This window comes from Chiloscyllium punctatum, chromosome 24 (genome assembly GCF_047496795.1).
Source record: "Chiloscyllium punctatum isolate Juve2018m chromosome 24, sChiPun1.3, whole genome shotgun sequence".
Lineage (NCBI taxonomy): Eukaryota > Metazoa > Chordata > Chondrichthyes > Orectolobiformes > Hemiscylliidae > Chiloscyllium > Chiloscyllium punctatum.
The window spans coordinates 86,009,185-86,036,840 of record NC_092762.1 but is presented as its reverse complement, the minus strand read 5'-3'; the positions used below and the strand labels follow the sequence as shown (position 1 = coordinate 86,036,840).

The following is a 27,656-nucleotide window of genomic DNA, read 5'->3' as shown; positions in this document are numbered from 1 at the left end:
TATGCAGTCATTGCCCCAAGTGCAGTGGAAACATTTCGTGACTGAGGCTTCTGTCGCCATCCTCCATGTCTTCCTCCTTATGAACGTGATATCTAGGACAGTTGACTTGTACTCCTGCTTCTTATCCATGGCCTCAATAACCTGGGAGCTCAGCTGCCTCCAGAGTCGCTTTACCATATCTCCAATCGATGGTGCTTTTAACTTTCCCACAGGTTTAGCCACGCTCACAGAGTCTGCACATCCTTTCACAGAGACTTCTCAATGTTGACTGATGGCTTTCAAAAAGGGACCACAGTACAACTTCTCAGGGTTTGTAACACACTCAGAAAAACCGATATTTGGAAATTTTATCAGGTTCTCAAGAACTTCTCCTGAGTAAGGAGACAGATTTGCAACTCCCCCAGAGTCTTGCAAACCACAACACAAGTCCACGTTGTTTGGTAACCATTGGCACAGAGACCCCAATAGTGTTTTTTCCAAACATAGGCCTTGCAGCAATTACATGCCATCAATCCATCTCTTATCTCCCCAAAGTTTTCCTTGTCTTTTTCTCCAAAGTCATTTGACTTTTGGTGGGTGGATCACAGCATACGGTAAATTGGGGACCTCATTTTCCAAGAAACCACAAGGTAAAACCAGGAGGTATCGAAACAGCTCCATTACCTGAACGTGTGGTTGAGGTGTAGAAACACTACCACTGTGCCGCAGAGTCCTGCTTGGATTCATCCCTGGATGGTCTTAAACTACCAACCATTTGATCAACAGTTTAACAAAACTGGCCCAATTGCCTCGGAGAGGCTGTAGTATACTTCATGTACCTGGATCGTGAGACATGCTGAATGGTCATGGGCAAACTTGGTTTTCTCAGTGGAAAAACCCTTTCAGAATTGTCCAGAAACAGATACCAACAGAACCTAACATTGACAATCTCCCATAATAACCCTAGGGTCCCAATGCAAGGTAGGTGCTGGGTCAGCCTCAACTCACCAAAGAGGTTTTCATCAGAAAAATCATTTAACGCACATTTTGAGAGGAGCTGGAATGCACCGGCAGGAGTTAATTGGAAACACATGTTAAAAATAACAGGAGTTGGCTGAGACAGCGAGCTCAATTCCTTATTTGGATCGGCATCTCCTGAAGGATGGAGTAAAGCCAAGCATTCCAGCTGAAATCGTGGAGCTGGCATTGGCTTCAAAGGCCCCCGGAAAATCCGGAATTTTATATCAAATTAACATCAGGCTAGCACATTAACTGCACATCAGAATATGATCGATATGTGGAAAAATTAATGTGAGCGAAGTATGTAGTGGTCAGCATTATCTGCCTGTGTGATAAAGGCTTCATGAGCAATGATGCTGGAGTGAGGGGATAATGTGCTGCAATGATTTATCCGTACAATTAATTACTGACTACTGTAACCGACTTTAAGTGCATTTACGTCGTCATGGGACAAACATATGGACGTACATGGAATAGTGTAGGTTAGATGGGCTTCAAATTGGTATGACTGGTCGGCGCAACATCGAGGGCCGAAGGGCCTGTAACTGCACTGTAATGTTCTATGTTCTATGTTCTATGTAACCTGCTTATTGCAGAGCCCATGACACACTCTCAATACGATATTAGGAATTGGTTGCTGCCCTGTCTGATGGAACCACGTAATTTCAGTTTAATTTTCAGAATTGGCTGCATTTCCTATTGGGGAGTCCATGGTGAGTTTGAAAAGGTGAGGTAATTGAGTATTGACCACAACCAGGACAACTACACACTTAATGGTAAGGTCCTGGGGAGTGTTGCTGAACAAAGAGACCTTGGAGTGCAGGTTCATAATTCCTTGAAAGTGGAGCTGCAGGTAGACAGCATAGTGAAGAAGGTGTTTGGTACGCTTTCCGTTATTGGTCAGAGTATTGAGTACAGGAGTTGGGAGGTCATGTTGCAGCTGTACAGGACATTGGTTAGGCCACTGTTGAAATACTGCATGCGATTCTGGTCTCCTGCCTATCTGAAAGATGTTGTGAAACTTAAAAGGGTTCAGAAAAGATGTACAAGGATGTTGCCAGGGTTGGAGAATTTGAGCTATAAGGAGAGGTTGAATAGGCTGGGGCTGTTTTCCCTGGAGCGTTGGAGGCTGAGGGGTGACCTAGGTTTATAAAATCATGAGGGGCATGGATAGGATAGATAGACAAAGACCTTTTCCTGGGGTGGGGAGTCCAGAACTAGAGGACATTGCTTTAGGGTGAGAGGGGCAAGGTATAAAAGAGACCTAAGGGGCAACTTTTTCATGCAGCGGGTGGTACGTGTATGGAATGAGCTGCCAGAGGAAGTGGTTGAGACTGGTACAATTGCAACATTTAAAAGGCATCAGGATAGGTATGTGAATGGGAAGGGTTTGGAGGGATATGGGCCGGGTGCTGGCAAGTGGGACTAGATTGGGTTGGGATATCTGGTCAGCATGGATGAGTTGGACCGAAGGGCCTGTTTCCATGCTGTACATGTCTATGACTCTATAAGTACAGTTCTCGATAGATGAAGAATAAAGTTCCTTCTACTCTCTTAAACTGAAAGTAAAGCTTCCACAACACTGTCCTCATCAAACATTCCCAGGACAGGGACATACAGGGTTAGATACAGAATAAAGCTCCCTTTACATTTTCTCTGCAAGATACTCACGGACAGGTACTGCATGGGGTTAGAGGCAGAGCAAGGCTCCCTCTACACTGTCCCCATCAAACACTCCCAGGGAAGGGACAGCACAGAGTTAGATACAGACTAAAGCTCCCTCCACATAATTCACACCAAACACACCTAGGAGTAATTGGCCGATTTGGATTTGTCCTGCTTTCTTGTGGTCAGGACATAGCTGGGCAATTTTCCATATTATCAGGTAGATGTTAGTCTTGTAATTGTACTGGAACAGCTTGGCTAGGGGAGCAGCGAGTACTGGAGCACAAATCTTCAGTACTGTTGCTGGAATGTTGTCAGGGCCCATAGCCTTTGCAGTATCCACTGTCTTAGTCCATTTCTCGATATCATGTGAAGTGAATTAAATTCGCTGAATCCTGGCCATCTTTGATGTTGAGGACCACGGCCCAGATAGATCATCTACTCGGCACTTGTGGCTGAAGATGGATGCAAATGTTTCAGCCTTGTCTTTTGCACTGATGTGCTGCTAGTTCCCTTCCTTGTTGGTATTTGTGGAGCCTCCTCCTTCTCTGATTACTTATTTAATTGTCCACCACCATTCACCGCTGGATGTGACAGGAGGTTAGATCTGATCCATTAGTTGTGGAATCTCTGTCTATTGCATATTGTGTTTATTGGTTAATGTGCATGTAGTCCTTTTTGTAGCACACCAGGTTGACACCTCATTTTTAGATATTCCTGCTGTTACTCCTGGCATACCCTCTTGCACTCTCCACTGAACCATATTTGAGGCCCTGGCTTGATGGTAACGGTAGTGTGGGAGGATATGCAGTGCCAGCAGCTTACAGATTTGGATGAATACAGTTCTGCTGTTGCTGCTCACTGCAATCCATGAATAGCCAATAATGAATTGCTAGAAATCTATCTGTTTTGGCATAGGGATAACTCCCCTCTCGTTACACAGAAGGTATCTTAGTGCTGCTGTCATGCATCTACAACAGTAGATTAGTGAGGATGAGGTTGAGTCTGCTTTTCCCTCTTGTTGGTTCCCTCACCACCTGCTGCAGACCCAGCCTAGTAGTTACGTCCTTTAGGACCCACTCCTGCTTATTTCAGCAGTGCTGCTGCTGAGCCAATCGATGATGGTCTTTGAAGATCCCCATCCAGAGTACATCCTGTGCCCTCAGTGCTTACTCCTAGTGGGACAGTTGGTTGGGAGAGTATGTGGTGATCAGCAGGATGTTCCCTTGCTCTCATTTGACCTGAAACTTCATGTTGTCTGGGGTCAATGGTTTGTACTCCCAGGGTAACTCTCTCCTGATGGTATAGTACTGTGCTGTCACCTCTAATGGGTCTGTCCTGCCAGTGGGACAGGGCATACCTAGGCACAGTGATGGTGTTGGCTAGGTTATAGTCCTACTTACAGAATCATCCCTTACAGACAACTTATGAGGTGTAAGTTGAGGAATCTGTGAGACAGCTTCTGCAACTATGGTGCAAGACCACAGACATGGGTGAGGAGAAATATTTTGGGCCAACAGGGTTGGCTTATTGATGGTCATTTCCGGTGCCTGACTCAGTGCCCAGTGGTCCATCCTGTTTCAGTCATTTTTAAAAAGCTCCATAGCTTTTTGTCACAGCTGCATGTTTTGCTTGACCATTTCAGAGGGCAGTAAAGAGTCAATCACTTCTTCAGGTCTGAAGAACAGTCATACTGGACTCGAAATGTTAACTGTTTCTCTCTCCATGGATGCTGCCAGACTCGCTGAGTTTCTCTAGCAATTTCTGTGATTGTTTCAGATTTCCAGCATACACAGTATATTGCTTTTATAAGCTTCAACCACATTGCCAATGATCTGGAGTCATATATAGGCCAGACCAGTTAAGAATGGCTCTAAAGGACATTAGTGAACCACATGGGTTTTTATAAAAACTTGCCTTCATTGGTCAGTCCTTTGAGTAGAGGAGCTGGGAAGTCATGTTGAGGTTGTACAGGACATTGGTGAGGCCTCTTCTGGAATATTGTGTCCAGTTCTGGTCACTCAATTATAGAAAGGATATTATTAAACTGGAGAGGGTTCAGAAGAGATATACCAGGATGTTGTCGGGTATGGAAGGTTTGAATTATAAAGAAAGACTGGATAGCCTGGGACTTCTATTACTGGAACATAGGAGGTTGAGAGGTAATCTTATAGAAGTTTATAAAATAATGAGGAATGTAGATAGAGTTAATGATAGTTGTCTGTTCCATAGGATGGGGGATTTCAAGTCTCGGGGATACATTTTTCAAGTGAGTGAGAGAGATTTAAAAAAGACATGGGGGCAATTTTTTTTACACAGAGGGTGGTTCATATGTGGAATGAACTTCCTGAGTAAGTGGTGGATGAGGGTACAATTTCATCGTGTAAAAGGCATTCGGATAGATGCATGAACAGGAAAGGTTTGGAGCAATATGGGCCAGGAGAAGGCAGGTGCAACTAGTTTAGTTTGGGATTATGTTTGGCATGGACTGGTTGGACTGAAGGGTCTGTTTCTGTGCTGTATGATTCTATGACTTTATAACTTTGGTTTCATGATCACTACAAGGCTAGCTTTTAATTTCTGAATGATAAATGAGTTTAAATTCCACCGTCTGTCATGGTGGGATTTGAACCTCATCCATAGAGAATGACCCAGTGTGCCCAGGTTACTTGTCTACAGGCAGTACAAAGATACCCAATCTCCCCAAGCACTTTAAAACATCCCAAGGGCATTCACAAGACCAATGTCTCAAACAATGGGGGGGAGGCAATGGCCTGGTGGTATTGTCACTGGACTATTAATCCAGGTAATGTCCTGGGGATACAGATAGTAGAATTTGGATTAAATAAAAATCTGGAATTAAGGGTGTAATGAAGAATCTTGATTGTTGGGGAAAATCCCATCTGGCTCACTAATGTCCTTGAGGGAAAGAAACTGCCATCTTTACCTATATGTGACTCCAGACCCAAAGCAATGTAGTTGATTCTTAACTGGCCTCTGGGCAATTAGGGATGGGCAATAAATGGTGACTTAGCCTGCGACACCCTCATCCTGTGAATGAGTAATAGAAATGATATTAGAACAGGATTTGTTCATAGATGGAGGTTTTGAGAAGAATCTTAAAGAAGGAGATAGTTGTGGAGGTTTCAGGAGGGAATTCCAGAGCTGAGAGTTCCGAGCAACTAAAACAAAGCCACCAAGGGTGCAGAGATAGAAATATACAGAAAAAGTATTTTCACAGCTGTTCCGGGTAAGAGCTGACGTGAAAGTTAAAAGGGGGAGAAGTGAATGCTGGCGATGTCTGTACAGAGTTGATGGCTAAGTGGCTTCACTGACCAACCTAAAAGTGCAAATGACATAGAAACACAATCAGGAAACAAAAAGATAAAGTAAAAGTTTTCCAGTCTGTCCTTGAGCAAAGAGTCAGAGAGAATGGGAAGAAAAACGTGTTTATACATAGCCTTTTGAAACTACGCCACATCCTAAAGCACTGCACAATCAGGAATATATTTCTGAAATGTAGTCACTGTTCTAATGTACAGAACACAGCAGCCAATGTATGCACAGAAGGATCCTACAGACAATAATATTCTAACCAGCAAATAATCTGTTTTAGTCATAAAGTTATGGAGTCATACAGCACAGAAACAGACCCTTCAGTCCAACCAGTCCATGCCGACTATGGTTCCAAACTAAACTAGTCCCACTTGCCTGCATTTGGCCCATATCCTTCCAAACATTTCCTATTCATGAACGTCTCTAAATGTCTGTTAAATGTCTGGCAGTTCATTATACACATGAAACACTCTCTGTGTAAAATGTGGCCCCTCTTATAATTTTTAAAACTTTCTCCTCTCACCTTAAAAATATGCCCCTCAGTTTTGAGACTCTCCACCCTATGAAAAAGACCCTTGCTATTCACCTTATGATTTTATAAACCTCTGTAAATTCACTCCTCAACCTCCTTTGCTCCAGAGAAAAATCTCCCAATCTATCCAGTCTCTCCTTATAACTCAACCCCTCCATTCCCAGCTACAACCTGTTAAATCTTTTCTGAACCCTTTCCAATTTAATATTACCCTTCCTATAGCTGGGTGACCAGAACTGGACACAGTACTCCAGAAGCGTCCTCACCAATGTCTTGTACAACCTCAACATGACGCCCCAACTCCTATATTCAAAGTGGGCTACTCAGCCCATCCAGTCTGTTCTGCCATTTAATGAGACCATTGGATGCGATTGAGCCCATGACCTATGTCTCAGAGATGGGAGGGATACCCATCAAAACCAGGACAATTATAGCTTTGCTCTTGGACAATTACACATTTGAATATCTTGCTAAAATGTGCTGCCCAGCAATATAGTAGTTAGATAATTAACTGTGTACAAAGTTTGTGGTGCTCCTAAGGTCTCTATTCTGCACTAAACCACAGAGTGCTGGAAAAACTCAGCATCTGTAGAGAGAGAAGCGCAGTGAAAGTTTCAAGTCCCATGAACTTTGGAAATGAAAGCATTAGCTCAGTTTCTGTTCCCACAGATGCTGCCAGACCTGCTGAGTTTCTCTCGCACTTTCTGTTTTTATTTCGGATCTCCAGCATCCACAGTATTTTGTATTGGCTTCTTTTCTGCGCATTGGTAAGGTGGTTTTAACCACCTCTGCTGTACTTTATGAGCTTTCCTATGAGTGATTGCTGTTGGATTCTGTAGTTAGGTCTTTGCTAACTTTCTTTTTAGCACTGTTCTACAGTTCTCTGTCAATACATCTCTCATTCAAACAGCCTATTCAAACTTGCACATGTCACTGTTACATCACCATACCTACTCTCATTCCACAAAGACCCTTTGGCATCTATGAACATGGTGGAGGTGGGTACTGCAGATGTTGGAGATTAGAGTGGTGCTGGAAAAGCACAGCAGGTCAAGCAGAATCCGAGGAGCAGGAAAATCAACGTTTTGGGGAAAAGCCCTTCATCAGGAATGAAGGCAGGGAGCCTCCGGAGTGGAGAGATAAATGGGAGGGGGTGGGGCAGCTGGGGAGAAGGTAGCAAAGAGTACAATGGGTGGATTGGGGTGGGGATGAAGGTGATAGATCAGAGAGGAGGATGGAGTGGATATGTGGGAAGGAAGATTGGCAGGTAGGACAGGTCATAAGAATGGTGCTGAGCTGGAAGGATGGAGGGAGCAGGTGTGGCTGTGGTAGTGGGTCTGTTTCAGTACACAATTGAAGAGCTTCAGGGCAGAGGGGATGACCTGGGGGTTGCAGTGAGAGAGAGAGAGAGACTCACTGATATTCTTGTAGAGGGAGGGGGATAACTTCTTCAAGGTAGGCATCCTTGCAAGAGAATTCACAATAAGGTTAAAATCAACTAGGCAAAAGTGAGGACTGCAGATGCTGGAAATTAGAGTCTAGATTAGAGTGGTGCTGGAAAAGCACAGCAGGTCAGGCAGCATCCGAGGAGCAGGAAAATCAACGTTTCGGGCAAAAGCCCTTCATCAGGAATGAATGCAGGGAGTGAAGAGATAAATGGGAGGGGGGTGGAGCAGGAGGGAAGGTAGCCGTTCCACCCTCCTCTCTGGCCTATCACCTTCATCCCCACCCCCATCCACCTATTGTAAGCTTTGCTATCTTTTCCCCAGCTCCATCCCCCCTCCTATTTATCTCTCTACCCCGGAGACTCTCTGCCTCCATTCCTGATGAAGGGCTCCTGCCTGAAACGTCGATTTTCCTGCTTCTCAGATGCTGCCTGACCTGCTGTGCTTTTCTAGCACCACTCTAATCTAGACTCTGATTTTTTTACTTTGTCCACCCCAGTCCAACACCGGCACATCCACATCAAAGTTTCCCAAAGAGACAGCCCTGCTCATTCCAGGTATTTGCCTGCTTAACCTTCACCTACTTACTTCCAATGCATATACAACCTTCTTAAATATGGTGCCCCAATACTGTCCACAGTTCTCCAGATATGGTCTCACTGTATATATAACCCTGTGTAATTGAGGCAAACCTCTCTGCTTTTATATTCACTTCCCCTTACAATAAACAATGTTCTCTTAGTTTTCCTGGTTACTTGTAGTTGCATACCAACCTTTTGTGAATCACGTACAAGGGTATCCAGTTCCTCCTGCATTCAAGACAACTAACTGGCTATTTACACCTTAGGTGTAACCACTTTATACAGTAAGGTGAGGAGGCAGAACCTTCATGATCTATTGCAGCTAGTACTGGGATTGAAATGGTACGAGTGGAACACGTTGCATCACGATCTACCCATCGACCCAACAGAGCTAACTACCTCTGATAGCCATAAGGTGGAGGTGCTGGTGTTGGACTGGGGTGGACAAAGTCACAATCACACCAAACCAGGTTATAGTCCACATGGTTTGTTTTGAAAGCCCAAGCTATGGGAGCAGTGCTGTTGGACTATAATCTGGTGTCATGTGACTTCTGACTTAAAGTTCAAGACAGGCCATTCAGGAGTGATGTCAAGAAGCACTTTTTTCACGCAAATGGGAGTAGAAACCTGGAACTCAGTTTGTGATTTCAAATAAACCTGATGGACTATAACCTGGTGTTGTGTGACTTCTGACTTTGACTACCTCAGACAGAATAATGAAAGAGGCAATATTCATTCATCTACCAACACCATCACACAAAGAACTAGCTTTCGGAGTGCTGCTCCTTCATCAGGTAGCTGTGAATTTGTGCTATAAATTCTATGTCTTATGGTTCTACTCCACAACCACCTGATGAAGGAGCAGTGCTCCAAAAGCTAGTATTTCCAAATAAACCTGATGGATTATAACCTGGTGTTTTGTGATTTTTAACTTTGTCCACCCCAGTCCAACACCGGCATCTCCACATCATCACACAAAGAGATCGCTTGTCTGCACACAGGTGTGTCAATCGCCTACCATGTTTCCTATGTCACCAGGAACTGCATCTCAGAAGAACGTGGTTGTGGTGTAGAACATAGAACATAGAACAATACAGCACAGAACAGGCCCTTCGGCCCACGATGTTGTGCCAAACATTTGTCCTAGCTTGTCCTATCCATGTACCTATCCAATTGCCGCTTAAAGGTCACCAATGATTCTGACTCTGCCACTCCCACAGGCAGTGCATTCCATGCCCCCACCACTCTCTGGGTAAAGAACCTACCCCTGACATCCCCCATATACCTTCCACCGTTCACCTTAAATTTATGTCCCCTTGTAACACTCTGTTGTACCCGGGAAAAAGTCTCTGACTGTCTACTCTATCTATTCCCCTGATCATCTTATAAACCTCAATCAAGTCACCCCTCATCCTTCGCCGTTCCAATGAGAAAAGGCCTAGCACTCTCAACCTATCCTCGTACGACCTATTCTCCATTCCAGGCAACATCTGGTAAATCTCCTCTGCACCCTCTCCAAAGCTTCCACATCTTTCCTAAAGTGAGGCGACCAGAACTGCACACAGTACTCCAAATGTGGCCTAACCAAGGTCCTGTACAGCTGCAACATCACTTCACGAGTCTTGAATTCAATCCCTCTGCTAATGAACGCTAATATACCATAGGCCTTCTTACAAGCTCTATCCACCTGAGTGGCAACTTTCAAAGAGCTATGAACATAGACCCCAAGATCCCTCTGCTCCTCCACCTTACTAAGAACCCTACCGTTAACCCTGTATTCCGCATTCTTATTTGTCCTTCCAAAATGGACAACCTCACACTTGACAGGGTTGAACTCCATCTGCCACTCCTCAGCCCAGCTCTGCTTTGAAGTGCTTTGCATAGGTCTGAGGACCATCAAACAGAAAGCTCTGCCAAACCTGAGTGAATGTGCTGCAGAAACACGGCTCACTGTAACTGACCCTGTAAAAGCTTGAACGTGGCTGCTCGTGAAACTTGAGTACGTACTGTTCTCCAGGAGCTGGTTTGACTAAAGCTGCTGGTATAAGTTGTTGACATGTCCCTTACCTTGTTGATCATTCCTGCTCAGCAACCCATGAATATAGGGGATTAATCGATAACTAAGAGAAGGCTGAGGAACTGACGTATTGGTGTCAACTTTCCACTTCACGTCATTTTGCACTAATTACCATTAACAGCTGCAGCTTATAACACAAGACCACACACACGTTGTATTCTGTACTGTCTGTCCTTTCATTCTTCATTGCCTCTTGCTTCCAGTTTTATTTCAAGGAATAAAGAAACAGGCCCTTCGGCCCAACAAGTCCACACCGACCCTCCAAACTGTAAGTCGCCCAGACCATTCCCCTACCCTATTTACCCCTCACTAATGGACCTAACACTATGGGAAATTTAGCCCATAAAATTGAGAACTAGGAAACATCATCTATTAGAACAGGGACATCACAGTGTGAGACAGTAAAGCTTACTCTACATCACCCCCCCCAACAACACTCCCAGGACAGCTACAGCACCGGGTTAGATACAGAGTAAAGTTCCCTTTTCATTGTTCTCAATAAAACACTCCAAGGACAGTATGTCTGTTTAGGTTTATCCAAGACTGTGCTTAATGGATTTTTGATAGACAAGGGAGTCTTGAATAAAGGGGATGAAGATAGGAGGAGTGAAGCTCTGAACTTACAGAGTGTCAGGCAGAGAAGGCTCGAAGGGTTGTAGCTGTGTACTCTTTCTCCTCAGCCCCATGTTCTCTTCGTGGTTTTGAGAAATTCATTAGGAACTCTCAGAAGAGAATTGGTTAAATACTTGAAGAGGATTGCCTGAGAGACTCTGGAGGGAAAGTCAACATTAGCTATTGGAACTTGAGGAATTGTGGAGGTGAAATGTTGGGTAAAAACGTTGTTTCAGTTACACAGTCCATGGAACAATTGTTTCATGTGTAGTATTCTGGTTAATCTGACTCTTTTATCCAATGTTTTGTAATCAGAGTTTGCTTTGCTGGTTTAGTTTATCTAAACAGTTTTAGTTTATTTCAATGTGACAATGGTGAAAGATCAACAAGAAAACAGATAAAACACACGCCCCTTATTTACAGAAATGAAACATTGCTGATTATCTCAGAGATGAATTGCGTTTTTTCAATTCTTCGGTTACTCACACATCTTGAATGCCTTGTTTGGTTTAGGGCACTCCCTCCCCTGTGAAAGTGATGTCATTTCACACAGTCTCCTGCGTGTTCATTCCCCAGTTACTGAGGCCTAAAGGTATGCAATTGCAGGTTCTGTAACGTCACTGTGACTCTGACACTAACACCATTTGACACTAATACACTTTCTCTCCTGATTGCTCCCTCTTGTCTTTGTTTTCTGGTTCTGACCGTAAGAAGGAATGTTTTTGATCTCCCTGGTTTTTACAATCTCTGCTGGCCTCATAACTCTGTTGTTCTCCAATCCTGGCCCCTTCACTCTGGTCCCAATTTTCATCGCTCAATCATTATTGGTCCTGTTTTCAGATTTCTGCGCCCTAATCTGGAAATCCCTCCCCAAACAGGGAGGAGGCAAAGGCCTGGTGGTATTATCACTGGATTGTTAATCCAGAAATCCAGGTAATGGTCTGAGGACCTGGGTTTAAACCCCATCATGGCAGATGGAGGAAATTGTGACTCCAGGCCCACAACAATGTGATTGACTCATAAATGCCCTCTGGGCAATTAGGGATGGGCAATAAATGCTGACCGAGCCAGCGATACCTTCATCCCATGAATGAATGAAAAAAACACTTCTTTAACTCTCTCTCATTCGTGTAACATGTGGCCCAGCAGTTGGCTGGAAAAATAATTAAGTCCCTCTTTATCTATGTGAAAAAAAGGGCCTAACTTCTGGTTTATCCTCTTTCAGAAATTTTCCATTCAACCATAAGCCAGGTTTATCACTCATTATAAACCTGGTGGATACAACATACTGTACATTGGCAGCACGAGAGTCTGAGTGTCTTCAGTGACCTCTGTGGAAATCTACAGACTCGCAGAACAGCAAAGGCTGAAATGTCAGTGATTATGACTCATAAGGATCAAACGGGACATCGGATGAGCCAATGGGCTGGGGAGTGGCAGATGGAGTTTAATTTTAATGAATGTGTCGTATTTTGGTAAATCAGGGCAGGACTTAGAATCCCTACAGTGTAGAAGCAGGCCATTCGGCCCATCGAGCCCACTCTGACCCTCTGAAGAGCATCCCACCCAGACTCATCTTTATACCCTGTCCCTGTAACCCCACAGTTACCATAGATACTCCATCTAGCCTACACATCCCTGGACACTATAGGTGATTTAGCATGGCCAATCCACCCTAGCCTGCACATCTTTGACTGTGGGATGAAACCAGAGCAGCCAGGGGAAACCCACACAGACACAGGGAGAATGTGCTAACTCCACACATACATTTGCCTGAGTGTGGAACTGAACCCAGGTCTCTGGCGCTGTGAGGCAGGAGTGCTAACCATTGATCCACTGTACTGTTAATGGTAGGGCCCTGAGAAGTGTTGCCAAACAAACAGACCTAGGGACTAAAGAGACCTATGGGTGCAGATGCATAGTTTATTCAATGTGGAGTTGCAGTTAGACAGGTGAAGAAGGCTTGCCTTTATTGGTCAGTGCATTAAGTACAGGAGTTGGGAGGTCATGTTGCAGCTGTACAGGACATTGGTTAGGCCACTTTTAGAATACTGCATTCAATTCTGGTCTCCCTGCTAAAGGAAAGATGTTGTGAAACTTGAAAAGATTCAGCAAAGATATACAAGTATGTTGTCAGGGTTTAAGGCCGTGGGCTCCAGGGAGAGACTGGAGAGGTTGGGACTGTTTTCCCTGGAGTGTCGGAGGTTGAGGGGTGACCTTATAGAGGTTTGTAAAATCATGAGGGTCATGGATAGGATGAGTAGCGAAGGTCTTTTCCACAGGGATGGGGAATCCAAAATTAGAGGGCATATGTTTAAGGTGAGAAAGGAAACATTTAAAAGGGACCTGAGGGCAACTTTTTCCCGCAGAGTGTGTTGCGTGTATGGAATGAGCTACCAGAGGAAGTGGTGGGGGCTGGTACAATTATAACGTTTAAAAGACATCTGGATGGGTACATGAATAGGAAGGGTTTAGAGGGAAATGGGCCAAGTGTTGGCAAATGGGACGTGATCAGTTTAGGATATTTGGTCTGCATGGACAAGTTGAAAGGAGGTATCTGTTTCCATGCTGTACATTTCTATGACTCGATATTCCTTTTATTTACAGAGAACAGGTTCCAGTTGCTGTAAAGAGCTTTGCGTCTTTCTTGAATTCTCTTGAGTTTTGAAATCTTGTTCCTATAGTTCTCTATGGAAATGCCTTGGCCAACCAAACACAACTTTCCAACCAATTGACATTCTTTTCCCCTATGATATATATTGTTGTAATCAAATTTGGCATTCTTGCATGTGTCCTGAGGAGTACAGAGAGACAGAAAGCTTCAGCAACACATCTCTCTCTGTACAGTGAGATTCAAAAAAGGGATGAGGAAAGTGGTTATCTCGTCCCTGAACCTAATTCCACCCACCCACCTTGTCCAGCAAAATGTCTCACAATCTCAGATATAAATTGATTAATTAAACTAACATATGCTGCTTTTTTGCGGGAAAATATTCCACGCTTCCATCAATCACCCTTTGTCTGAATAAATATCTCTGAACCTCTCTCCTGAATCCACATAAAATACTGCGAATGCTGAAAATCTGAAATAAACACAGAGAATGTTGGAGGAACTCAGCAGGTCTGGCAGCATCTGTGCAGAGAGAGGAACAGAGTTAATGTTTCGAATCTGGTAAGAAGAAGGGTCATTGTAACATCGAAATGTTAACTGTGTTCCTCCCTCCATGGATGCTGTAAGATCTGCTGAGTTCCTCCAACATTCTCTGTGTTTGTTCTCTCCTGAAATGGATTGGCTTGGATCTTAATGAAATATCCCTTGGCTTTGGATTCTTACACCAACAAAAAATGTTCCTGTCTAATGTCATAGAAAGGACTGCAGATCCTGAAGATCGGAAATGAAAATATAAACTGCTGGAGAGAGTCAGCAGATCTGGCAGCATCAGTGGAGAGAAAACAGAATTAATGTTTTGAGTCCAGTGACTCTTCTTCAGTACACAGCACTGGGCTTGAAGCATCAACTCTGCTTTCTCCCCACAGATGCTGCCAGATCTGCTGAGTTTCTCTAGCACTTTCTGTAAATATCCCTCTCCATCTACCCTATCAATTTATTTTAAAATCCTAAAATGCTCAATGTTAGAATCATGGTCAGATTCTGTTGATATTCCAGGTACAGATGGCTTGAATATTGCATACAGTTCTCTTGCCACACTAGCAGAAGGATGTGGATGTTTTAGAGAAAATACTGAAAAGATTTACCAGGATGTTGCCTAGTATGGGGATTTTAATTATGAAGAAAGGATGGATAGATTGGGTTTGTTTTCACTGGAATGCAGGAGGTTGAGGGGTAACCTGATAAAAGTTCATAAGAGCAGCACGGTGGCTCAGTGGTTAGCACCATTGCCTCACAGCGCCAGGGACCTGGGTTCAATTTCACCCTCAGGTGACTGTCTGTATGGAGTTTGCACGTTCTTCCCATGTCTGCGTGGGTTTCCTCCAGGTGCTCCGGTTTCCTCCCACAGTCCAAAGATGTGCCCGTCAGGTGAATTGGCCACGCTAAATCGCCCGTAGTGTTAGGTGCATTAGTCAGAGGGAAAATGGGTCTAAGTGGGTTACTCTTCGGAGTGGAAAGTATGAGGCTTTTTCCAAGGATAGAGAGGTCAATTACTAGGGGACACAGGTTCAAGGTGCGGGGGGGGGGGGTGTGGCGGATGTTTCAAGGATATGTGCGAGGCAAATATTTCACCCAAAAGGTGATGAGTGCCTGGAACACGTTGCCAGGGGAGGTGGTGGTGGAAGCAGGCACAATAACAGCATTCAAGAAACACTTGGATGAATACACAAATAGGAAGGGAATAGAAGGATACCGATCCTGTGAGTGAAGACAGATTTAATATGGAAGGGCAAAATGTGTCCATGCAGGCTTGGAGGGCTGAAGGTTTATTCCTGTGCTGCATTGTTCTTTGTTGCTTAGAATCTCAACCAAGTGTCCATTTTTGATGTTTCAGCAAGTAATTAGTGAAGCTAATAGAATTATTATTTATCAAAAAGGAAATTGAATTAAAAAAAAGGGTGGCTATTCTTGGCTATATAGGGTATTGGTGAGACCACATCTGGAGTATTATTCACAATATTGATCTCCTTATTTAAGGAAGATTTAAATCCAATGGAAGTGATTCAGGGAAGGTTTAGCAGATGAATATCTGGAATATTTGCCAGGTATGTAATAAGGCTGGGCTTGTATCCACAGCAGTCTGGAAGAGGAAGAGCTGACTTGTTTGAAACAGACAAGATCCTGAGGTTACAAAAGCAGAAATCACTGCAAAAAACTCAGCAGGTCTGGCAGAATCTGTGGAGAGAAAGCAGTGTTGATTTTTGTTTTAGTTTCTGATTTCCAGCATCCACAGTTCTTTTGGTTTTTTGTTTAGTGAAGATCCTGAGGGATATTGACAGGGTGGATGTGGAGAGGATGTTTCCTGGTGTGGGAGAATATAAATCTTGAGGTCATTGGTTAAAAATGACAAGTTGTCGATTTAAAATAGAGATCACTGAATTCTTATGATGGACAAGGAGACCATTCAGTCCACCCTAGGCAAAGGCGAGGACTGCAGATGCTGGAAACCAGAGTTTAGATTAGAGTGGTGCTGGAAAAGCGCAGCAGGTCAGGCAGCATCCGAGGAACGGGGAAATCGACACTTCGGGCAAAAACCCTTCATCAGGAATGAAGGGCTTTTGCCTGAGAAATGTCGATTTTCCTGCTCCTCGAATGCTGCCTGACCTGCTGTGCTTTTCCAGCACCACTCTGATCTAAACATTCAGTCCACCCTGTCTGCATCTACTCTGCAAATGTGCTTTATTGATTTACTTTTACCTTTTTACCTTTATGATTTCTTGCCATTTTCTTTCCTTTTCCTGACCCCCTGATCATTGTTCCTATTCAAATCATCAATTGTCAAATTCCTTCTTGAATGCTTCAATTGAACTTGCTTTTACCACACTTCTGGATATTCAGATATCCCAGACACAAACCATCCTCTTTTGGTAACTCCCAGGATGTTGAGACAGGAGATTCGACCATGGCAATGCCATCCAATACCCTGATAACAACGCACTTTCCAGCTGGGACCCTTTCCACAGTCCAGTACAAAAACAACTTGCATTTTTATCGCATCTTTCATGACCTCAGACCACACTAAAGCATTTGTGGAGAGAAAGCAGAATCAATGTTTAGGGCCCACTAACCCTTCTTTGGAACTCAATTCTGAGGAAGTCACTGGACTCAAAATGATAACTCAGCTTACTCTCTGTGGGTGCTCTCAGGCCATGTGGGTTTGACCTGGGATTTCTGTTCTTGGGTCCAATTTCCAACATCCGCAGTATTGTAACCACTGCCACATTAAACTAGTTTCAGCTTTCTGCTTCCTGTCCCTGTCAGACAAAACAGTAAAACTGTGGTTCAGTGATATATAGCCCACAGCCAGTGAGTGTGTACAGTGTTGTACAGCCCAGAGCCAGTGTGTGTACAGTGTTGTACAGCCCAGAGCCAGTGTGTGTACAGTGCTGTACAGCCCACAGCCAGTGAGAGTGTACAGTATACAGCCCACAGCCAGTGAGTGTGTACAGTGTTGTACAGCCCACAGCCAGTGAGTGTGTACAGTGTTGTACAGCCCACAGCCAGTGAGTATGTAGTGTTGTACAGCCCACAGCCAGTGAGTGTGTACAGAGTGCACAGCCCACAGCCAGTGTGTATAGTATTGAACAGCCAACAGCCAGTGAGTGTGTACAGCCCACAGTGAATGTGTACAGTATTGTACAGCCCAGAGCCAGTGAATGTATACAATGTACAGCCCACAGCCAGTGAGTGTGCACAGTGTTGTACAGCCCACAGCCAGTGAGTGTGTACAGAGTGTACAGCCCACAGCCAGTGAGTGTGTAGTGTTGTTCAGCCCACAGCCAGTGAGTACGTACAGTGCTATACAGCCCACAGCCAGTGAGTGTGCACAGTGTTGTACAGTCCACAGCCAGTGAGTGTGCACAGTGTTGTACAGCCTAGAGCCAGTGAGTGTGTACAGAGTGTACAGCCCACAACCAGTGAGTGTGTAGTGTTGTACAGCTCACAGCCAGTGAGTGTGTACAGAGTTGAAAATGTGTTGCTGGAAAAGCGCAGCAGGTCAGTCAGCATCCAAGGAACAGGAGAATTGACGTTTCGGGCATAAGCCCTTCTTCAGGAATGAGGAAAGTGTGTCCAGCAGGCTAAGATAAAAGGTAGGGAGGAGGGACTTGGGGGAGGGATGTTGGGAATGTGATAGGTGGAAGGAGGTCAAGGTGAGGGTGATGGGCCAGAGAAGGGTGGGGGCGGAGAGGTCAGGAAGAAGATTGCAGGTTAGGAAGGCGGTGCTGAGTTCGAGGGATTTGACTGAGACAAGGTGGGGGGAGGGGAAATGAGGAAACTGGAGAAATCTGAGTTCATCCCTTGTGGTTGGAGGGTTCCTAGGCGGAAGATGAGGCGCTCTTCCTCCAACCATTGTGTTGCCATGGTCTGGAGAGGGAGGAGTCCAAGAACCTGCATGTCCTTGGTGGAGTGGGATGGGGAGTTGAAGTGTTGAGCCACAGGGCGGTTGGGTTGGTTGGTCCGGGTGTCCCAGAGGTGTTCTCTGAAACGTTCCGCAAGTAGGCGGCCTGTCTCCCCAATATAGAGGAGGCCACATCGGGTGCAGCAGATGCAGTAAATGATGTGTGTGGAGGTGCAGATGAATTTGTGGCGGATATGGAAGTATCCCTTGGGGCTTTGGAAGGAAGTAAGGGGGTAGGTGTGGGTGCGAGTTTTGCATTTCTTGCGGTTGCAGGCGAAGGTGCCGGGAGTGGAGTTGGGTTGGTGGGGGGTATGGACCTGATGAGGGAGTCACGGAGGGAGTGGTCTTTTTGGAATGCTGATAGGGGAGGGGAGGGAAATATATCCCTGGTGGTGGGGTCCGTTTGGAGGTGGCGGAAATGACGGTGGATGATACGCTGTATATGGAGGTTGGTGGGGTGGTAGGTGAGGACCAGTGGGGTTCTGTCCTGGTGGTGATTGGAGGGGCGGGGCTTAAGGGCGGAGGAGCGGGAAGTGGAGGAGATGCGGTGGAGGGCATCGTCAATCACGTCTGGGGGGAAATTGCGGTCTTTGAAGAAGGAGGCCATCTGGGTTGTTTGGTATTGGAACTGGTCCTCCTGGGAGCAGATGCGGCGGAGACGAAGGAATTGGGAATATGGGATGGCATTTTTACAAGGGGCAGGGTGGGAGGAGGTGTAGTCTTGGTAGCTGTGGGAGTCGGTCGGTTTATAGTAAATGTCCGTGTTGATTCGGTCGCCCGAGATAGAAATGGAAAGGTCGAGGAAGGGGAGGGAGGAGTCTGAGACGGTCCAGGTGAATTTGAGGTCGGGGTGGAAGGTGTTAGTAAAGTGGATGAACTGTTCAACCTCCTTGTGGGAGCACGAGGCAGCGCCGATACAGTCGTCGATGTAGCGGAGGAAAAGGTGGGGGGTGGTGCCAGTGTAGCTGCGGAAGATGGACTGTTCCACATATCCTACGAAGAGGCAGGCATAGCTGGGGCCCATGTGGGTGCCCATGGCTACTCTTACAGTATTGTACAACCCACAGCCAGTGAGTGTATAGTGTTGTACAGCCCTGAGCCAGTGACTGTATACAGTGTACAGCCCATAGCCAGTGCGTGTGTATAGTATTGTACAGACAGTGAATGTGTACAGTATTGTGCAGCCCACAGCCAGTCGGTCGAGATTTTCGGAACAGTAAAGACACGTTCTGCAGAGGGAGCTGAGCAAACCCGCTACAGTCGGTATTGTCATTGTGAAGCTGCTTTCTCGGCGGGAACCTGAGAGGGAAGGAGTCACAGACGCATTCACCGATTACACAAGAGGGAGCTGGCTGTGAGGGGAAGAGAGAGGCAATTTCCCTCGCCCTTCAAACTGCAGGCTTTTACCCGGAAATGTGGAGAGGAGTTACTCAGGGTGGGCGGGAAGGCAGTCTCTGACAGAGAAGCGTTCTCCCGGAGTTCTGTAACCTGGTGTTGCTGAATGAGAGAGTGCAGGAACAGGAGTGGGTACCCCAGGTGTGTTCCGTCTCTCCCAGTTCCTGCAGGTCTGGCTGGTTGTGCGGTGATTTCCGTGTGGGTGGTTCACGGGCAGCTATGAGCTGGGGGATAATTAGGCAGCAGCAGCAACAACAACAACAACAACACGAGGAACCATCTCCCGGACACTCGGCCCCTTGTGTTCAGTCTCGCTGTTGCGGCTGAAGTTGAAAGTGGTCTCAGCTGCAGAGTATTGTTTCAGGAGCGGCGTTTCATGCCCAGCGCGGGGCACGGGGCACGGGGGATGTCGGAATTTGTCTAGCGCCGCCCCTGAGTTGTGGACAGCGGGGAGATGGAGCCGCTGAGTTCGGAGCAGAGAGAGAAACTGAAGCGTCTCCAGTTTAACCCGCACCCCAGGCGCAGGCACACGTGGATTTGGTGAGTCTGTCTGGGGAGACCGGGAGGTTTTTTAAAATTCAAAACGAGGGGGATTTCTGACAGGATCAGCCCTTGCTTGAAGTGACACTGAGCTGAGTCAGAAAGTTGAATTAAAGGCAAAATACTTGCCTTTTCCGGACCGTTTTGAAATTCTGCTTTTCAAGTGTGGTCACGTTCTTAATGTAGGAAAACCGGCTGCCCATTTGTGCACGGCAAGATCCCACTAATAGCAATCCGGCTGATTCTAACTTTCCACCCTGAAGGGGTTGGGCAGCACTGCGCCCAGTAATGACCCTACCCACCCGGGAGAGCCAGCCTGGGATCCTCCTGTGCTCCAGCTCTGGGGTGGCATTTGAACTCCCCCGCTCCTGGCTCGGGATAGACCGGCGATCAGTTCCAACAGATGACTTGTGTTTTCGATTCCCGGCCTGGAAGTGTGGGTGTAAAATCCTGGTTGGCATTCCCACAGTCTGAGCAATACAGGAAGAGGAGGCCATTCAGCCCCTCGAGCCTGTTATAGAGTCATAGAGATGTACAGCATGGAAACAGACCCTTCGGTCCAATCCGTCCATGCTGACCGGATATCCTAACCCAATCTAGTTCCATCTGACAGCACCCGGCCCAGATCCCTCCAATCCCTTCTTATTCATATACCCATCCAAATGCCTCTTAAATGTTGCAGTTGTACCAGCCTTCCATACACGTACCACCCTCATACTGAAAAAGTTGCCCCCTTGGTCTCTTTTATATCTTTCCCCTCTCACCCTAAACCTATGCCCTTGAGTGTTGGACTCACCTATGCCAAGGAAAATACCTTGTCTATTTACCCTATCCATGCCCCTCATGATTTTATAAACCTCGATAAGGTCACCCCTCAGCCTTTGACACTCCAGGGAAAACAGCCCCAGCCTGTTCAGCCTCTCCCTATAGCTCAAACCCTCCAATCCAGGCAACATCCTTGTAAATCTTTTCTCAACCCTTTCAAGTTCCACCACATCTTTCCGATAGGAGGGAGACCAGAACTGCATGCAGTATTCTAACAAGTGGCCTAACCAATGTCCTGTACAGCTGCAACATGACCTCCCAACTCCTGTATTCAATAGAATTGGATCAGGCTGGGTGGAAACTAGTGCCAGACCATTCAGGGGAGATGTTAGGAGGCACTTCAGGGAGGTGGTGAAAGCAGATACATTAGCAACGTTTCAGGCACATCGTGACAGATAGATGAACAGAAGGCGAAAAGAGGGACAGAAATCCTATGTGGGTAGTAAGTAAGGAGTCTAAGTAAGGGTAGATATAAAGACTTGTTCCTGTGTTGATTCAATTGCATATTGTACTGATGCACAAAAAGGGTGAGAGAGATTTGGAACTGTCTTCCACAAACAGCAGTGGATGCTGGGATCAGTTCTTCATTTTAATTGTGATATAGATAATTTTCTTTGGTTAATCAAAGGTATTAAGGGATATGGCCAAAGGCAGCTATACAGAGGTAGGCCACAGATCAGCATGTTCTCATTGAGTGGTAGAAAAAATTTACGAGGATGTTGCCAGGATTGGAAGATTTGAGCTAAGGAGCAACTTTTTCACGCAGAGGGTGGTATGTGTATGGAATGAGCTGCCAGGGGAAGTGCTGGAGGCTGCTCCAGTTATAACATTTAAAAGGCATCTGGATGAGTATATGAATAGGAAGGGTTTGGAGGAATATGGATCAAGTGCTGGCAAATGGGACTAGATTAATTTAGGATATCTGGTCGGTGTAGACAAATTGGACTGAAGGATCTGTTTCCATGCTGTACATCTCTATGACCCTGTCCCTTATTTAGATTCACTATTTACTGTCTACATATGGTTTCTGTCCCTCCATTCGCCTTCTGTTCATAAGGGCAGCACGGTGGCTCAGTGGTTAGCACTGCTGCCTCACAGCACCAGGGTCCTAGGTTCAATTCCTGCCTGTCTGTGTGGAGTTTGCATGTTCTTCCTGTGTCTGTGTGGGTTTCCTCCAGGTTCCCCAGTTTCCTCCCACAATCCAAACATGTGCAGGTCAGGTGAATTGGCCATGCTAAATTGCCCACAGTGTTAGGTGTAAACATAGGGTAGAGGAGTGGGTTTCTCTTTGGAGGGGCGGTGTGGACTTGTTGGGCTGAAGGGTATGTTTCCCCACTGTAGATAATCTAATCTATCTGTCACGATGTGCCTCAAACAATGCTAATGTGCCTGCTTTCACCACCTCCCGGTGGTGCCTCCTAACATCTCTCCTGAATGGTTTGGCCCTCGTTTCCAGATATGCACCCTAGTTCTAGAATCCCTGACAAGTGGAAATCGTTTATCCACCCAGAGCTTTCCTTTTAATGTCAGAGGTGGCTTCCTTGAGGTCCCATGCTTAACACAAGTTCCTAATTGATCGGTCAGGTGGTATAAAAGATCCTGGGGCACTCTTTGAAAGAAGACCAGATCCTACAGTCCATTCCACCAAAGCAGGTGATTGGGTCTTTGTAAATTTATTAGTTATGGGACATTGAAGGTAGTAAATAGCAAATCAAGTGTTTCCCAACATCACAACAGTGAATACAATTCATACGTACTTCTTGGATTAGCTCAGTTGGTTGGATGGCTGGTTAGTGTGGGTTCAGTTCCCGCAGCAGCTGATGTTATCACGAAGGACTCTCCTCCTCAACCTCTCCCTTTGCCTGAAACGTGGTGACCCTCGGATTAAACCATTACCAGTTGTATGTCTCTAATGAGGGAGCAGTTGTATGGTCTAGGAAGACATTGGTAACTTTACCATAACCGTTTTACATTACTATAAAGTACTTTGGGACTCCTGAGGCAGCAATAAGTGCTATAGCAGAGTCATAGAGATGTACAGCACAGAAACAGACCCTTCAGTCCAACTCGTCCATGCCGACCAGATATCCTAAATTAATCTGGTCCCATTTGCCAGCATTTAGACCATATCTCTCAAAACCCTTTTCATATCCCCATCCAAATGCCTTTTAAATGTTGTCATTGTACCAGCCTCCACCACTTCCTTTGGAAGCTCATTCCATACACGCACCCTTAGGTCCCTTTTAAATCTTTCCCCTCTCACCATAACCCTATGCCTTCTAGTTCTGGACTCCCCCACTCCAGGGAAAAAGCCATATCTATTTATCCTATCCATGTCCGCCATGATTTTACCCTTAACTTCCTGAGCACTGACATTGTCTTATCACTTGGCCATTGCTGTTTGAATAAAAGGACTACCTGGTGTCAGACAGAACTGAACAGATCAAGGTGATGGTTCATGCTTTATTTCAGGCGCTGCCTTTCTAACCCTGGTTTAAATGAGTTGTGCAGGTACTGAACGGGAGCTGCACTCTTTGTCATGTTGTCTCTGGCCTGAGATAATACTGCGAAAGTGGATGTTGAAACATCTCACCCCACATCCTGAGAAAAGGGAGTGAGTTTTTAAAATGTCCTCGCTTAAGATTTCTCCCATATCTAAGACCAGTTGCTGGTTGTGGGACTTGGCTGTGTTTAGATGTTTTTGTTTTGGTAACCTGTTTTTTTTTCCCTAATCAACCTGACCAGAAATGTTATTATACACCTCTGGAGCAGGTGGGCCTTGTACCAGGGCCTCCCACTCTGGGGTAGGGACACTACCATTGTGCCACAAGAAGGGCCCCTTGTTGAGGTGTTTCTTACCTCCTCTCAGTCGTTAAGTCTGGTCAGTAATTGATTTTGCATAGAGTGCTTCAGGATGTCTCTGAGAGGTGGAGGGTGTTTGTACTGTGTACATCTGTGAAAAGATGGAAACAGATCCTTTGGTCCAACTCGTCCTTGCCGACCAGATATCCAGAATTAATCTAGTCTCATTTGCTAACATTTGGCCCATATTTCCCTCAGTCCTTCCTATTCATGTACCCAGGAGAAAGTGAGGACTGCAGATGCTGGAGACCAGAGTTGAAAAGTGTGGTGCTGGAAAAGCGCAGCAGGCCAGGCAGCATCCTGCTCCTCAGATCCTCAGATGCTCCCTGGCCTGCTGCGCTTTTCAAGCACCACACTTTTCAACTCTATTCATGTACCCATCCAGATGCCTTTTAACAGTCATACTTATACTAGCCTCCACCAGTTCCACTGGCAGCTCATTCCAAACATGCTTCACTCTTTATGTGAAAAAGTTACCCCTTCAGACCCTTTTAAAATCTTTTCTCCCCTCACCTTAAACCTCTGGCCTCTAGTTTTGGACTCCCCTATCCTGGGAAAAAGACCTTGGCTGTTCATCCTATTCATGCCTCAAGGGATTTTATAAACCTTTGTTTGAAATTAGCTCAGACTACTTTCTCATGTCAAAGATATTGAGCTACATTGAATCCACTGGGGTATTGGGACGACTTATTAATGACTCAGTGTAACCCATCTGCCCAGTTCCATTTAGGATTCTCTGAATTGAACCCACTTTCTGAGATTGGTCCTGAGTGCTGGTTTTTCTCTCTCTCTCTTTCTCTCTCTCTCTCTCTTTCGGGCAGCATCTGTGGAGAGAAATCAGACGTAAAGTTTCAGGTCGAGTGACCCTTCCTCAGGACCAATGATAGCTAGGAAAATGTTTTTTTTGCAGGAGATAGGGTGGGAGGAGAGGTTAAGGTGTAATCAATAGGTGGGGATAGAGCACAAAGAGAGAGAAGAACAGTTGGACAGACAAAGGAGTGAATTATGATCTGGCTGGGAGGATGAATAGCTGTAAATGGGGACTGTTAGTGCCTAACAATGTGTTGTGTATAATAGCAGACTCTGTGATAACAAGGGGACAGTGAGGACCGCAGGTGCTGGAGATCAGAGTTCAGAGTGTGCTGCTGGAAAAGCACAGCAGGTCAGGCAGCATCCGAGGAGTGGGAGAATCGATGTTTTGGGCTGGAGCCCTTCATCAGAAAAGGCCTGTGATAACAAGGTCTGGAGTGTGTGGAGGTGGGAGGGAGGAGGGGGGTGTTGGGGTAAGGATATGGGACAGCTCAAACTGTAAAGTTGTTGAATTCGATATTGAGTCCAGCAGGTTGCAGGGTCCTCAAGTGGAAAATTGCCCCAGTGCCTTGCCCCACAATAATATCTAAATGGTTCAAACAACACCAGCCTCTTCTCCCCTCCCTCCATGTATCATAGAACCTTGCAGTCCAGAGGAGGCCATTCATTCCATTGTGTCTATGCTGGCTCTCTAGAATGATCAATGCAGCTGCATACCCGTCCCACTCTATCTCCAAAATCCTTTAAACTATTTCCCTTCAGGTATTTATCCAACTCTCTTTTGAAAATGATTATTGAACTTGCTTTCCATATCCTTTTGGGCAGCATATTGTCGGGATTTACTGGGGTTTTGAAAGCAAAAATGTCCTTATTTCCAACCTCCTTGGGGTTTCTTTGCCAATTATATCCAACTTGTGTCCTCTGGTCACTGTCTTCCCCACCCCATTACAAAAACTTAATATGAAAAGACTAATTTGGATAAATGTGAGGTATTGCATTTGAGTATCACAAGATTTATACAAGACTTGTACAATTAATGGTAGGGCCCTGGTTAATATTGTACAACAGAGAGACCTAGGGATTCAGGTACATCTTTAAAATTTGCATCACAGGTAGACAAAGTGGTTAAAGGTGTTACGTTGCTCAGCCCTTTATAGGAGTTGGGATGTCATGTTGAGGTGTACAGGACATTGGTGAGACCCTTTTCTGGAATACTGTGTACAGTTCTGGTCACCTCATAATAGGAAGGATATTATTAAACAGGAGAGGGTTCAGAAGAGATTTACCAGGAGGCTGGGACCTTTATCACTGGAGTGTAGAAGGTTGGGAGGTGACTTTATTGAGGTTTATAAAATCAGGAGGGGCATAGATAAGGTGAATGGCAAGGGTAATTTTCCTAGGTAGGAGAGTTCAAAACTAGCGGGGATACTTTTAAGGTGAGAGGAGAACGTTTTTACACAGAGTGGTTTGTATGTGGAATGAACTTCCAGAGGAAGTGGTGGATGTGGGCACAGTTACAATATTTAAATGACATTTGGATATGTACGTGAAAAGGAAAGGTTTGGAGGGATATGAGCCAAGTGCAAGCAAATGGGACTAGTTTAGTTTGGGAATATGGTTGGCATGGACTAGTTGGATCGAAAGGTCGGCTGTATGATGCTATGACTATAACATTTTGCAATTTTGAGATCCTCTGTTAAATCTCCATTTGAACCTTCTTTGCTGTGTGGAGAACAATCACAGCTTTCTCCAGCTGTTGCATCATTTAGTTTGTGATCTTGGACACCTCCGTGCCGCCCCCCTCCATTTCAAATCAGGAAACCCTATGGCTGGCTGACAACTTAATTTGCTCTGGGTGTCAGAGCTGTCTGAGGCTGTGTGTTGCTCTGACTGAATATTCCAGTTCTTTCCTCGAGACGCTCCATAAACCTCTGCTACTCGTTTCATGGTTTGTGCCACATCCCCTTCACCCTTCACCCATCGCCCTCTTTACTGATTGACCTACACAGCACTCTCAACCTGGTAACACCTTCAATTTAAAATCTTTATCCTTGTTTCCCAACTCACTCCACATCCTTGTCCTCCCCTATCTCTACTGCCTTCTCCAGCTCCATCTCTTTATTTTTCCTGTTTTGGACTTGCGTCAATCCCTGATTTTCGTGGATGTATTGTTGGTGACTATATCCTCGGCTGCCTTGGCCATAACCTCTGGAATTATCTCTCCACCTCAATCCATCCTCCATTAAGATACTTCCTAAAACTGACCTCTTCCCCGTCCTAATTTTACCTTCTACAGCCTGTTGTCAAGGTTGTTCAATAATGGTCCTGTGAAGTGACTTGAGATGTTTCCCCACCTTGAAGGTGTTACGTAAATGCAAGTTTTTGTTGTTATTGTCTGGATACCAAATGATGAATGACTAAGTGCTGTCTTGGCCTGATGTAAGCACTTATTCCAGGACTAGCTTGTGCAAGATCTGGATTGCGGATGTGGGGTATGAGCTTGCATAACCATAAGCCACACCAGTGGTTAGGGTGTAACACTGGGATGGGAAGAATTTGGAGCAGCTCATTGCAGAACCCCCACGATGATGGCAGGGGGCATCCAGATGCCTCTTGCACTCATGAGTTAACTCCGTCAGTAACGTTCTCAGTTCTGAGTCAGTATGTTGTGGGGGATTCAAGCCCCATTCCACATTCACAATCCCAGATTCCAAGCTGACACTCCCAGCTCAGCGCTGTGGGAAAGCCACACCTGTTCGTGATGCTGATTTTGGGGGTGAGACATTAAAACAATCAGCTGCCTTCTCTCTCAGAACTCCTGTTGAAAGAGCAAAGGACCTAGTTTAAAATCCAATATTTATCCCTCCATCATCGTCTTCATCATTGAAACAAATTACCTGGCCGTTG

At 45.5% G+C, this 27,656-nt stretch overlaps 1 protein-coding gene across 8 annotated transcripts in view; it reads left to right on the top strand.

Annotated features, from left to right (window-relative positions):
- The window catches only part of LOC140494794 (3',5'-cyclic-AMP phosphodiesterase 4C-like), a 332,319-nt gene that overhangs the window by 192,823 nt on the left and 111,840 nt on the right, over positions 1 to 27,656 (top strand). The window contains exon 1 of one of the 8 annotated variants that reach the window (XM_072594401.1): positions 19,525 to 20,252. The exons of the other annotated variants lie outside the window; for them this stretch is intronic. Coding sequence (XP_072450502.1) covers positions 20,167 to 20,252 — 86 coding nt within the window. The 5' untranslated portion in view covers positions 19,525 to 20,166. Of the gene's footprint in view, positions 1 to 19,524; positions 20,253 to 27,656 lie in introns of those variants that run through there. 8 annotated transcript variants of the gene reach the window in all.